The sequence below is a fragment of the Carcharhinus amblyrhynchos genome, chromosome 8, assembly GCF_965287045.1.
Source record: "Carcharhinus amblyrhynchos chromosome 8, sCarAmb.v2.hapA, whole genome shotgun sequence".
Taxonomy (NCBI): Eukaryota; Metazoa; Chordata; class Chondrichthyes; order Carcharhiniformes; family Carcharhinidae; genus Carcharhinus; species Carcharhinus amblyrhynchos.
Window position 1 is genome coordinate 95420451 of NC_137331.1, and position 14868 is coordinate 95435318.

The following is a 14868-nucleotide window of genomic DNA, read 5'->3' on the forward strand; positions in this document are numbered from 1 at the left end:
TTATCTAGATCCTTCTGCAGACTCTCCACACCCTCTGCACAATTTGCCATTCCACCAATCTTGGTGTCATCAGCAAATTTCAACACCCTACACACGGTTCCCTCCTCCAGATCATCTATATAAATGGCAAATAGCTGAGGCCCCAGCACCGACCCCTGGGGCACTCCATTAGTCACCAACCGCCAATCCGAATAGCACCCATTAACCCCCACTCTCTGCCTCCTATTTGACAACCAATCCTCTATCCACGCTAACACCCTACCCCCAACTCCATGCCCCCTTACCTTCTGCAATAACCTCTTGTGAGGTACCTTGTCAAACGCCTTCTGAAAATCAAGACAGACCACATCCACCGGCTCTCCTCTATCCACCGCCCTAGACACATCCTCATAGAACTCCAATAAATTTGTCAGACACGACTTCCCCTTAACGAAACCGTGCTGCGTCTGCTCTATCAAGCAATTCCCCTCAAGATGCCTCGCTATTTCCTCCTTGATGATGGATTCTAACATTTTACCTACAACAGACGTTAAACTAACCGGCCTATAATTCCCCGCCTTTTGCCTGCCACCCTTCTTAAACAACGGCGTAACATTAGCCGTTTTCCAATCCTCCGGCACTTCCCCGGAATCCAGCGACGTCTGGAAAATAACCACCAAGGCATCCACTATCACCTCCGCCATTTCTTTCAGAACCCTCGGATGCATTCCATCCGGTCCTGGGGACTTGTCCACAATCAGTCCCTCCAGTCTGTCAAGCACTGCCTCTCTAGTAACAATAATGTCATCGAGACCCTCCAGTCCTACCACCTTTCCATCGCTAACACCCGGCAAATTATTCACGTCCTCCTCCGTGAAGACCGAAAACAAAAAAGTTATTCAAGACCTCAGCCATTTCCCCATCCCCTACCACTAAGTCCCCCCTCTAATCCTCTAAGGGTCCAACGTTCACCCTAGCCAGCCTCTTCCTTTTTATATATTTATAAAAACTCTTGCTACCCTTTTTCATATTAAGCGCTAGCCCAGCTTCATAGTTTCTCCTACCCTTCTTTATCAACTTCTTTGTCAGTCTTTGTTGACATTTAAACCTCTCCCAATCCTCTTCTCGCCCACTACTCTTAGCTACTCTAAACGCATCCGCTTTTAATTTAACACTTTCCTTTACCTCCGTCGTTATCCACGGCTTGATACCTCTCCTCCTACGGTGCCTTTTAACCATTGGAATAAATTTCTGCTGAGCACCAAGAAAGATCTCCTTAAAGATCCTCCACTGCTCCTCAGCAGACCTACCTTCCAACGCGCTCCCCCAGTCAACATTCGCCAATTCTTCTCTCATCCTACCGTACTCCCCTCTGTTCAAACAAAGGACGCGTGTCCGGGAACCCACTTTCTCCTCCTCCATCTGCACCAGAAACTCCACCATACAATGATCACTCTCCCCAAGAGGATCCTTCACCACAAGGTCCCTAATTCTATCCGCCTCATTACATAACACCAGATCCAAGATAGCTCGCTCCCTCGTCGGCTCCAACACACACTGTTCAAGGAAACTATCCCAGCAGCATTCCAAGAACTCCTCCTCGAGCCCACCGTGTCCAACATGGGTCGACCAATCAATATGTAGATTGAAATCCCCCATAATTATCGCCGTTCCATTCCTGCACGCCGCACTTATTTGCGCGTTAACAGCCCGCCCCACCTCCACATCATTATTCGGGGGCCTATAGACGACACCCACCAGCATCTTCCTCCCTTTGCTGTTCCTAATCTCCACCCACAACGATTCCACTTTCTGCTCTTTGGTTCCTATATCATCCCTTGCTACCACCCTGATGCTATCCTTAATCAGCAGAGCTACGCCCCCCCGCCCCCTTTTTCCTCCCGCCTATCCTTCCTAAACACTTGATACCCCTGGACATTCAGCTCCCAGTCCCTGTCACCTTGCAGCCACGTCTCTGTAATGGCCACCAGATCATATCCATTTGTGCTGATCTGCTCCACCAGCTCATCCACTTTATTCCAAACGCTTCGTGCATTCAGATAAAGTGCCTTCATCCCAGCCTTCACCTGGACCCTATTTGCCAGAACGCCACCAACCATACTCACGCCCCCTACTCCCTTTATTATTGGGACATCCTCGGCCTCTTCCCTTACCTGTACCCTCTCCTTAACTTTAGACCCTGTAATGTCACCTACCCTCGCACCCTCCCCCCCCTAATTAGTTTAAAGCCCTGTCTACAGTCCTACTTACACGGTTCGCCAGGACTCTGATCCCAGCACGGCTCAGACCAACCCCATCCCACCTGAACAGGTCCCACCTACCCCAATACTGATACCAATGCCCCATAAATTCAAACCCATTCCTCCCACACCAATCCGAGCCACCCATTCACTTCCTTAATCTTATCAACCTTACGCCCGTCTGCACTCAGTTCAGGCAGTAGCCCAGAGATAACCACCTTGTCGGTTCTACTTTTTTATTCCATTCCCAGCTTTTCATACTCCCTCCCCAGATCCTCAGTTCGCATTTTGCCTACGTCGTTGGCACCCACATGTACCACAACGACCGGATTCTCACCCTCCCATTCCAGGTTCCTCTGCAGCTCAGATGTGACATCCCGGACCCGAGCACCAGGCAGACAACACACCCTTCTGTGCACTTTGTCATTGTGACAAAGGACAGTGTCAATACCCTTAACCCCACTATCCCCAGTTACTACTACGTTCCTTTTCACCTTCTCTTTGCCTATGTCCTGTGTCTGCATCACTGTACTGTGTGCAGTTTGTTCACCAACCTCACCTCCCTCATTGTCGTCCAGACTGGAAGCAAGAACCTCAAACCTGTTATGCAGATTGAGAGGCTGAGGCATCTGCTCCCCACCCTCCTTCCTCCACTTCCACTGTTTGCTGGAGCAGACAAATGAAGGAGCAGAGAGATAGATGAGAAATTACCTGTTAAAAACCTGTTTAAATAAGTTTAAAGCACTTTCGTAGTAAGAACTTACCTTGTAGAACTGTTTAAATCATTTAAAAGCATTTTTGCGGGCTTTTTGTATCTACCGCTTTAAGAATTCAAAGGAAGTGGATAGCAGGGAGTTGTGGGGGAGCAGGCTTTAAAACAGCGCCAGGTTTAAAAGGAGGCCTGGTGTGGACAGCGGGCAGCATCGGAGCGGGCATCGGCGTGAGAGGGAAGCAGAGTGAGCTACTAGGGCTTAGGAGCAAAAGGGCTGGGGAGAAAAAAGGGCCAGGTAAGTTCGTGTTGAAATTTTCAATACTACTACAGTGAATAATGGAGGGGCATGTGATGTGTTGTTTCTGTATGATGTGGGAGCTGGTGGACCCCAGGGTCCTTCCCAGTGACGTCTGCAGTAAGTGCAGGTTGCTGGAGGAGTCCAGCTCAAGGTAGATGAACTGGCCTCTGAGCTACAGACACTGAGGCTCATCAGGGGGAGAGAGGGTGCCATTGTCAATGGGGTGCAAGTGACATCCACCCCCCCTAGACTGGCTAACTCTAAGGGTCAGGAACAAGAGGGGGCTGCTAAGAGGAGGAAGGAGGGTGGGGAGCGGAGGAAGGAAAGCTGAGCTAATTCATTTTTTTGTTTGTTTTGGGTTTTCCTCTGAGGTTTCAGAGTAAGGTTTAATTGGGATGATTGACAAGAGAAAAATTCATGAATGGGTAGAACTAAACTTAGAGAAAAAGCCATTTGGTTTCTGCTTGATCCTGAAAGAGGTTGCTGTCTGAGTGTCAGAAGATAGATGTCCCTCTGTTTATCCATCTCCAGAAGTGTTCAAAGACTTGAGGATTGGCAGCTCATGTACCTGCACACAAGCCTGTGTTGTTTGCTAACTGATTTTGAAGAAAGTCTATGAGGAATATTGCTTAAATTGGAACTAATAGAGACACATTAGCAGTTAAGAATTGTATCTTGTCATTGGTAAAAAAAAATTAAAGGGTCAATAAGATCACAACTAGAAAGAACCACTTTATCCTCAAATAAAAAATTAGTTGAAGTCTAATCTAATTTAGTAATATATCTTGGGGTTTCTGATCCGGTCCCCAACACAAATCATAGAATCACAGAATCCTTACAGCGCAGAAAGAGGCCATTTCACACATTGAGTCTGTGCTTACTCCCCAACAGAGCATCTTACCCAGGCCCAACCCCTGTCCTATGCCTGCAATCCCACAAATAACCCCAGCTAATCCCCCAACCTACACATCTTGAGATACTAAGGACTAATTTAGCATGGCCAATCCACCTAATCTGCACATCTTTGGACTGTGGGAGGAAACCCATGCAGACACAGGGAGAACGTGTAAACTCCATACAGACAGTCACCCAAGGCTGGAATCGAATCCAGGTCTCTCTGTGGCACTGTGCCACCATGACTTCAAATTTCCCAACCGATTTCAAGAAGTCTAGTATTTGAAAAAACCTCAGGCCTGTGACTCTAAAGCAATTAGGTTGTCAGAAAACCCAAACTGCTTCATTAAGGTCCTTTAAATCCAGCTTATACATGATTCCTGTCACATAAATGATTTACTCTCACCTACCCTTAAAAATAGTCGAGTATAACTCGGTTTTATCAAACCACACCACTTTCTCAAAGGCAACTAGGGATGGGCAAGAGGTCCCAGGCTTGTAGATGATGTTAACATTATAGGAATTAATTAAAAAAGCACAGTGCATGAATTTCAAAATAACACGCCTATTTAACAAGTAGAAGGAAAAAAAATACTCTAAGTGCAATTTAACAAACCTTTTTCAGGAACAACAGTAAAAGATTATGTCTAAAGACATTTTGTCGTACAAGTCTAGAACTGAATAATTGTAACTACTTACCCAGGTTATATAGAATGCAGGCCTGTTCATAGCAGATCTCATCAACAGTTACTGTCTTGCCAGAAAAGATCTCGGTCCTACAATTTGAGCAAACACGTCAGGTTGCCATTATATACATCCCATTAATTCCACTGGATTAATGCAGCACAGCAGACTGAATCTCAATGTGAACTGAGCAGGCTTATACAGGTCATGTTCAAGATGATTAGTATTCAATAAACCAGATTTGTCTGAACACTCATAATTATACAGTACTTCAACACCCATTATTAACCTGGCACCTTGAGTGAACTTGTAATCTCTTCAAATAATTCTCGTTTGTCTTTCTTTTGACTACACACACCATGTCCAACTCGAAGGGCTATAGCTAGTCCAGCTGACAAGATCCATGCGAAAGCACCTCACCATATGTGTTTCCCTCTCCCATAAAGGGAAACAGCTGTACAGGATCCCTCTCATTAATGTAGTTGGTACTGGTTAAGAGTTTTAAGCCTGATTAGAAAAATAAAGTCTTAAAATGATGATACAAACTACTGAACCACGGAGAACAAATGATTCCAAATTGGATTAATTTCTTGTGTTGTGTTAATTGATCCCAACAAAGCAACAGTCAGATGCCAAAAGGCGGCTCATACTAATCAACCCAGGCTCCTTTTTATGGAGACTACAGTGCAATCCTACAACAAACAGAGCAGACTGAAACTGCAATCTTGCCACATCCAGTCGTGAATGGTGGGGGGCTATTAAATTAACAGGAGGAGGGATGTACAATAACATTCCCATCCATGATGATGGTGCAGCCCAACATATCAGTGTCAAAGACAAGGGTTTGCAACCAATTTCAGCCAGAAGTGGCCAGTGGATGGTCCATCTCAGCCTCTGCCTGAAAATTGTGATTTCAAGAAATGAAATGAATAACCAAAGGTTTTGGGCACAGCAACATCCCAATTGTAAGACTGAAGACATGCTGCAGAACTAGCTGCATCCTTAGCCAAGCTGTTCAGAACAGCAACAGCACTGGCATCTGCTCAATTAAGTTGCACAGGTACGGCCTGTTCCAGCAGTAGGCAAATAAATCCAGTTCAGCCAATTATTGCCCCACCAATCTTCCATCATCAGCAAAGTAATAGAAGGTGTCATCCACAGTACTATTAAGAAGCACTAACTCATCAATAATCTGCTCATCGATGCTCACTTTGGGGTCTGCCATTCGATTCAAGATCGTTTAACGTGGACAAAAGAACTTAGTTCCACAGGTAAGCCGAGAGTGACTGCCTTCAACACCAAGGAACTCTAGCAAAAGTAACATCAATGGGAATAAAGGGTAAACTCATCAGTGGTTAGAATCATATATAGCACAACAATTGATAGTTTTGGTTGTTGGAGGTTACATCAACTCATTTCCAGAACATCACTGCAGGAGTTCCTCAGTATAGTATCCAAGACAATCACTTTCAGCTGCTTCATCAATAATTTTTCCTCCATCATAAGATCAGAGATGTAGATGTTTGCTGACAATCACAGTACTTAGTTGCATTTGCAGCTCCTCAGATAATGAAGCAATCCATGCCTGCATGCAGCAAGCCTTGGATGCCAGGCTTGGGCTAAATGGCTAGTATCACACAAATGCCACGCAATGACCAGCTTCAACAAAGGAGAATCGAACCATATTTTCTTGGCATTTAACAGCATGATCATCGATGAATTTCTCAGCATCAACATCTTGGGATTACCACTGATCAGAAATGTAAGTGGGCCAGCCAAATAAACACGGTGACTCCAAAAGTAGGCTGCAACATGTAACTCATCTCCTGACTCCCTAAAATCTGCCTACCACCTAAAATGGTACAAATCAGGTGTGATGGAATATTTCCCCACTTTCCTAGAAGAGTACAGCTCCAACAACACTTGAGCAATTTGGGATCATCCAGGACAAAACATCTCACTTGATTGGCAATTCATTCACTATCTTAAACATTTACTTCATCCATCAACAGTCTTCAGTGGCAGCATTTGTGCATCATCTACAAGATACACTGCTGCAACTCGTAAAGGCTCCTTTGATGGCACCTTCCAAACCCATTGGCCTCTATCACCTAGAAGGGGCAGCAGACACATATGAACACCACCTTCGGCACCCACCTTGGAACACCACCCTTCCAAGTCTCTCACACACCCTGATTTGTAAACATATTGTCATTCCTGTGCTGTTGCTGCGTCAAAATCCTGGAATTCTTTTCCTAACAGTATTGTGTGTGCACCTACAACACATGCAGTGCAACTGGGAGGAGCAAGATTGCCCTTGATATCAAAACAGCTTTTGATCAAATGTGGCATCAATGAGTCCCAACAAAATTGAAGTCAATGGGATTCAGGGGAAAACCTTCCATAGGTTGGAATCATACCAAGCACAAAAAAGATGATTGTGCTTGTTGGAAGTCAAACTTCTTAGGTTGAATTTTCCCATCCCGTCCACCACAGGAATCATAGCGGGTGGGACAGGATCATGCAAAAGTCCACTGACCTTGGATGGGATTTTCTGAACTTGGCACAGTGCAGCCGGAAAATCTCACCCCTTATCTCCAGAACATCGATGCAGGAGATCCTCAGAGTAATACCCTAGACCCAACCATCATCAGCTACTTCATCAATGACCTTTCCTGCAAGAAATGGTCAGAAGTGGGGATGTTCATTACCATTCACAAGTTCTCAGATATGGAAGCAGTACATGCACATATGCAGCAAGACCTGGATAACATTCAGGCCTGGGATGATAAGTGGCAAGTAACATTTGCACCAAACAAGGTCAAGGCAATGACCATCTCCAACAAGAGAGAATCTAACCAACTTCTCTAGACATTCAATGATATTACCATTGCTGAATCCTCCACCACTAACATCCTGAAGATTACCACTGACTGGAAACTGACTAGAACAACTAGATAGACACTGTGGTTACAAAAGCAGGTCAGAAGCTGGGGACTCTGCACCGAGTGACTTATCTGTTCACCATTTCCAAGACACAAAATCAGGAGTGTGAAGCAATACCCCACTGGCCTGGATGAGTGCAGCTCCGACAACACTCAAGAAACTCAACACATCAAGGACCAAGCAGCCGCACAATTAGCTTCCCATCCATCATGTTAAACGTTCACTGGCACGGTGACAGCATCGAGTATCCACAAGCTGCACCACAACAACTCAACAAGGCTCCTTCGACAGCATCTCTGAAAACAAGCACCTCTATCATCTAGGAGGACAAGGGCACACCAACACATTTAAATTCTCCTCCAAGCCATGGAGCATCCTGATTTTAAACAATAGCATCATTTCTTCACTATTACTGGGTGAAAAACCTTGAACTTGCTTACTAACAGCACTGCGGGTACAGATGCACCAGCTGTACTTCAGCAATTCATGAAGGCAACTGACCTGCTTCTCTGGACTATTAGAGATGGACAATAAAGTACTGGCCTTGCCAGTGATTTTCAATTTCATAAAAATCAAAAAGTCCATGCTGATAGCTAATCTAACAGCAGGTGTTAAAATCAGCTACAGCATAATTGGGCTATAGAAGCTATTTTTAAAATGAGATAAAAGTACCACTTCTAATCCTTACCCACTGATTCTTGCTGAAAAGTAGAAGTGAATATAAGATTGGACATGGCAATGAGAATCTCCATAACTGCATCCCAGTAGACAGCAAGGCCTTCAGAAGAGAAAACAGAAACAAAAATCTCAGGAGGAAAAACTAATCTTACCATGTGACCGGGACAGCTGCCTCTTCTCCTAACCCCATGGGAATGCGACTCTGCAGATAGTGAAGCTGACCAAAGTACTTCCTCAATGTACTGCATCCTTCAAAGTCTCTTGTAACATTTACAGCACTCTGCAACAGAATATCATTGTTTTGATTACATGACAATTTTAAACAAGTATAAAACTTTGTTTTTATGCACCAGTTCTCTCTTTGGAACATTACCATTTTTATTTTAAACTGTGTCTGTCTCTTTTAATGTTATGAGTTGCTATAAAAATGCAAGTTAGTATTCAAGTTGACCTCAAAAATGTCCGCAACTTATGATGTATCCTGATAGCATCAAAAGAACGCACCTACTTCCAATTCCCTGAAGTACTTAAAGAACACGAATTACATAGCATCATGTGACCTCATTCTTGGATAGCTGCATTGAAAAACGATAGTGACCCTGTTAAGTCTGCATACAGCTTGAGGAATGAAGCTAAAATTCAAGTCGACTGGTGTACACAGTTGCAGTTTGGTTTTACTGAATTAATCGCTTTTCCATTTTCATAATTTAATATGAATGGTTTTGAAGCCATATTGACAATACCAGCAATTTCACTGCACATTCAATATGCGATAGTCACCTATGTGAGGATATTGCTGTGTTTTTGAAATTGCAAGTAACTGCTCGCTGTCACATATCATCACGGCAGCCCCAGAAAAGAAACTGATATAAAAGAAAAAAATCTGACCGGCAACATATAGCCCATTTAGCTTTCCTTGATTGCAAATTTAGGAAGTCTGAGAGATAATTTGCACTGCCTTGTTTTTTGTATGTTTTCTTAAAGCTAATCCTATTCTTCTTTCTCCCATCTATATTTTAAAAGCTTTATACGATACAGCCACAAGTCATTCTTTCTGCATCGCAAAACTGCACAAAAATTGCTTCTCATTTATTTTTCTTATCTTAAGATCATAAGATTCTTATCTTAAGATCTTATTATCTTAAGATAATAATTGATTATTTGCCAATCAAAATAATTAATGGACCAAAACTTCTAAGCAGCAGCAATCACAGTTTGATTGCCACTCTGTTCCTATTTAATTACACTGGGATACAACTGCTAAAGTGTAGGCAAGTTGTTTCAGGTTCGTGCTTCCCAACAGTTATTTGTAACTATATCAAATGGCAATTATTCTGCACTCAGAACCATCTGATATGCCAATTTCAACTGGAGATTTTAGATGCTTCTGATTATCTTAACTTTTCCTGTTAAGACAATTAAAACCATTTCTAACTCCTGGGTATCTATAGTACTGGCTCCCATGGCCCCTGCTGACTATCTTCCTCAACTCCTGACTATCCCCAATGGGCATTTATTCCCCTCCTCCCATTGACAAAATGAACTCTAACACTTACCATACTCACAACTTCTCTTTGGCTTGTCAAAGTGGCTGACTTTTAAAAGCTTATCTGCCTTACAGCAGTTTAGTTCTACCCTTTTCCCCAAACCCAACTGCAGCTCTCAGGAGCCTGCTGCGCTGCATTCTTTTTACCTGGCCCATGTTGGAAGGTCAGGTGTGAAAGGTGCAGTTGTATCCCAGTGTAACTAAATAGGAGCAGAGTGGCAATCAAACTGTGATTGCTGCTCCTCAGAAGTTCTGGTCCATTAATTATTTTGATTGATAGGCAAATCAAACCAGCCAAGACTATGATCTTAAGATAAGAAAAATAAATGAGAAGCAACTTCTTGTGCAGTTTTTGCAACGCAGAAAGAATGACTCATGTGGCTCTATCGTATAAAGCTTTTAAAATATCGATGCAAGAAAGAAAAATAGGATTAGCTTGTAAGAAAACATACAAAAAAAAAGGAGTGTAAATTATCTCTGACTTCCTAAATTTGGTACAATCCAGGAAAGCTAAATGGCCTACATGTTACTAAAATGTCTTGCACTTCTAGCGATGATTCTTCTTCAGTCACATGTCTGGCAGAGGAAAAGGAGGCAAAGGACAGGGGAAAGGCGGAGAAAAGCGGCACCACAAAGTGCTTTGTGATAACATCCAGAGCATCACCAAGCTAACCATCTGCCACCTAGCTCGCCGCAGCAGCATCAAATGGATGTTGGGCTTGATCTACGAGGGCACCCATGGAGTGCTGAAGGTTTTCCTGGAGAATACAATCAGGGATGCAGTCCCCTACATCGAGCATGCCAAATGCAAGATGGCCACTGCCATGGATGTGGTATACACTCCAAAACGCCAGGGCCGCACTCTCTATGGATTCGGCGGCTGAACATCCACAGTAATCAATAATCCTCTCAAGTGCTTCCAAGCACAACGTGCCACACAAGTTTGGGAATAACGAAGAAATGGGAATAACGAAGAAATGGGAATAACGAAGAAATGGGAATAACGAAGAAATGGGAATAACGAAGAAATGGGAATAACGAAGAAATGGGAATAACGAAGAAATGGGAATAACGTTACAATGCACTTAAGCAACAGACCCTTATCAAGGGGTCGTGTTCAGATGGTGAGAGTATTCTGCTAAACTGGAACACAAATCATATTCTGTAGCACTGCAGCTGAAAAAATGAAAACAGTATTTTCTGTGATTCATAACTTTGTTAGTGCCAGATGAATTGGGGAAAGTACACATATAGACAATGTGTACAATTTCCACTTCAACTGCTTTTACAGATGAGTTACCACTGTTGACCTTTCTTACATCAGAACTGTCTTTGAATTGCTCTGGAAAAATCAACTCTTAGGACGGGCCACACCTGCTGGAGGCAGTGATGCCACCTTGTTGACTGCTTGGCAAAGATGGCTGGTAGCATAACAGTGAATGAAAAGTTGCACTAGATACAGAACAGAATTTATTTTAATCTAGTTTAGTGTAGATTACCAGTTTAGGGTCGCAACCACAGCTGATGTTATTTACAGAGCAAGCCAAATCCCAGAAGGGAACCTGAACCTTTTTTCGTATTTGGAAAACTAGGAGAAATCTATTCAGCCAAGAAGCACAGAATTCCAGTAACCCTTTTGGAATTTTAAATATTAAAAGATATATTAACAAAACTTAAGCACATAACATTAAAAGGTACATAATAAAAACATCTTACAAAGCCTCAGCAAAAGAACCCACTTGGTCAGAATGCACAAGTAAACACCTTCTTGGCAACACATTTTTAATTCTAAAACTCTAGTAGTTTTACCCAAAGCAAAACTGCTGTCACTATAGTAAAGGAATGCCAATTGATTTCTCAAAATCTTCCACTCTGCTGTGACATCCAAGAAAATTCGGAAATAAAAATATTCTCTGAGAAAAAGACTTTCCTGATTCCAAGATGGTTGTTTCAGATTTTATACATTCTCTCAGCACAAAGCTGGTCTCAGGACATCTCTCCCACACAGCCAACACAACTCAGCTTAACATTTTTTTCTTAATTATCCTTAATTCCTTTCATCTTCAATTCTATTGTCCTCATTAGGCCCTTTGAATTCAACTGTTCCAAATTTTTTTTTAAAAATCATGCTTTCCTATTGCCTTCCCTTTCAAGTTAAATAAAATTTAATAATCTTCCCTAATTTACTTATGAAACCTTTAAGTGGTAAAAGTCCCTTACTCCCCTTTTAAATTCAACAATTGAAAAACCTATTTATCTCTTAATGCAAATTTCTAAACCAACCTATTTACTTGTAAATCCACTTTACCATGACCTCACTTCAAATGCATACATTTAACACCTTTACCCCTTCATCTCTCAACTCTCCAAAGCATATTGTTTCTAGTAACCATTCCCCAGTTTAATTATCTGCATACACACACAGCCTTTTTCACAGAATACAATATCCCCAAAAATATAAGTAACTTTTATCCTCATTGAAAATCTGATAACAGCACTCCATTTTTTATCTTTTGGCAAGAAGGCCAAAGAAGTGCATTTGAGGTTCTATTGTAACATTAAGGCAGGCAGGAGCACACTATGCAGAAAATGCCCTGAGTAAACAAACATGGAGTTTGAGCTTCAACAATCGAAAGAAGTATTTTAAATTCCAGCAGCGATCTCGTATTAGGTACATACCTGTCTGAGCTGATCGAGTTTCTTCAGTTCCTCACTGTAGTTGTCAGGATTTTCACCATAATGCTTCAAAATATACTGAGGAATAAGTGATAAAATATTTAGAGCACAATAGAATAATCTTTCTGACTAACAATACAACTTTGTTCCTTAATTGTAACATAATGCTAGATGTGGCATATACAATTTCCTAAAAGCTCATCACTGCCCAGATTTTTAACTTTCGGAACCTCTTTTGTCATATCCGATAAAAATATAACTTCCTGCGCTTGTTAAGGCGAAAGAAGAACTAAAAGATATGTAAATACGATTAAAGACTGAGCATCTGGTTTTCAGTTCCATACAACTGACTTTGTATTTGAATGCAGTAATAATATCTCCTGTCATAGTGTTGGAAGGAAAGAGAAACCATCAGCTCTGCAATCCATCCTGTCCCCTGCAAGAACGTTCCTCTGAATGCTCTTCTTCAGGTGTGAAGCCGCCAATAAAGTATGCATTCTGTAATGCAGTCACTTATGGTGAGGCCACAGCTGGAGTACTGTGTGCAGTTTTGGGCGCCGTACTTACGCAAGGATATTTTGGCCTTGGAGGGAGTGCAGAGGAGGTTTACTAGGCTGATGCCGGAGTTGAGGGGGTTGAGCTATGAGGAGAGGCTGAATAAACTAGGCTTGTATTCGTTAGAGTTTAGAAGAATGAGGGGAGATCTCATTGAGACGTATAAGATGATGAATGGGATGGATAGGATAGAGGTGGAGAGACTCTTCCTGCTCAGAAAGGACAGTAGGACTAGGGGGCACAGCCTCAAGATAAAGGGGGGACGGTTTAGAACGGAGTTGAGGAAGAATTTCTTCACTCAAAGGGTGGTGAATCTCTGGAATTCTCTGCCTGTTGAAGTGGTGGAGGCTACCTCGCTAAATATTTTTAAGAAGCGGGTTGATGGGTTTTTGATAAGAGAGGGGATTAAGGGTTATGGGGAGAGGGCGGGAAAGTGGAACTGAGCCACGACAGATCAGCCATGATCTTATTGAATGGCGGGGCAGGCTCGAAGGGCTAGATGGCCTACTCCTGCTCCTATTTCTTATGTTCTTATCTAATATCGTGAAACACGATAGCCAGTTTGTGCTCAGCAAGATCTCACAAACAGCAATGAGGTAAATGGCCAGATAATCTATTTTAGGTATGGGTCTGCTTCCTTTGGGACTCCCCAAGTCACTTTCAAACTCTCTCTATCTTTGAAATCTCAACTCACTGCTAATCAAAATACCAGCCACTTCTAATAACCCTCGTCTAGCTCCATTATATGTCCCTCACCTCCATTGTGGAAATGATGTTTCTTACGTTGAAGACATGACATAAAATGGAAGCTGTTGCTGCTGTGCAGCAGGACAGTGTGCTATTGAATCAGTGCACAAGCCACAGAATGGTAGGTGGTTGCAAGTTTACAAAAGGAACATAAGAAATAGGAGCAGGAGTAGGCCATCTAGCCCTTCGAGCCTGCCCCGCCATTCAACAAGATGATGGCTGATCTGAAGTGGCTCAGTTCCACTTTCTCCCCATAACCCTTAATCCCCTTGCCTACCAAAAACCTATCTACCCGTGTCTTAAATATATTTAGCAAGGTAGCCTCAACCACTTCAACGGGCAGAGAATTCCAGAGATTCACCACCCTTTGAGTGAAGAAGTTCCTCCTCAACTCCGATCTATCCACAGTCTACATCGCATTGTGAGGATCTGATCTCAGTTTTATCAGAATTCTAATGGATGGGGTAAAGGCTTTCAGCTTCTAAAAAAAAATCATATTGTCATAGTTAAGTGGCTATGGTTTCTAATGGATGGGGTAAAGGCTTTCAGCTTCTAAAAAAAAATCATATTGTCATAGTTAAGTGGCTATGGTTCTTTCCTTGTTTGCAATGTTGTCTCTATGCTTTGTTAACAGGTAAACCTTGGAAGGCAGAAATAGCACATACACTATATGCAATTATGGCAGATTCTTTGATAATAACGCAAGGTTCCCCACTCCAATGACCTATTCCAATGTGGATTTAATATGACAATGACAAACTTGGAAAGACACAAGTCCACATTTTTCAAACCTTAATCTAAACTGCACTGTGGACGTGCCTGCTGCACCAGATGGATTGCAACAGTGAACTGCCCTGCCTTCTCAAGGACAATTAAGGGTAAGTAACAATTG

The 14868-nt window shown here is 42.6% G+C and overlaps 1 protein-coding gene across 1 annotated transcript in view; it reads right to left on the reverse strand.

The window, feature by feature from the left end:
- ptpn23a (protein tyrosine phosphatase, non-receptor type 23, a) overlaps positions 1-14868 on the reverse strand; it is a 95900-nt gene that overhangs the window by 65851 nt on the left and 15181 nt on the right. The window contains exons 2-4 of the mRNA XM_080194530.1: positions 12678-12752; positions 8605-8732; positions 4844-4920 (exon numbers count right to left, since the gene is read on the reverse strand). Coding sequence (XP_080050656.1) covers positions 4844-4920; positions 8605-8732; positions 12678-12752 — 280 coding nt within the window. The remainder of the gene's footprint in view (positions 1-4843; positions 4921-8604; positions 8733-12677; positions 12753-14868) is intronic.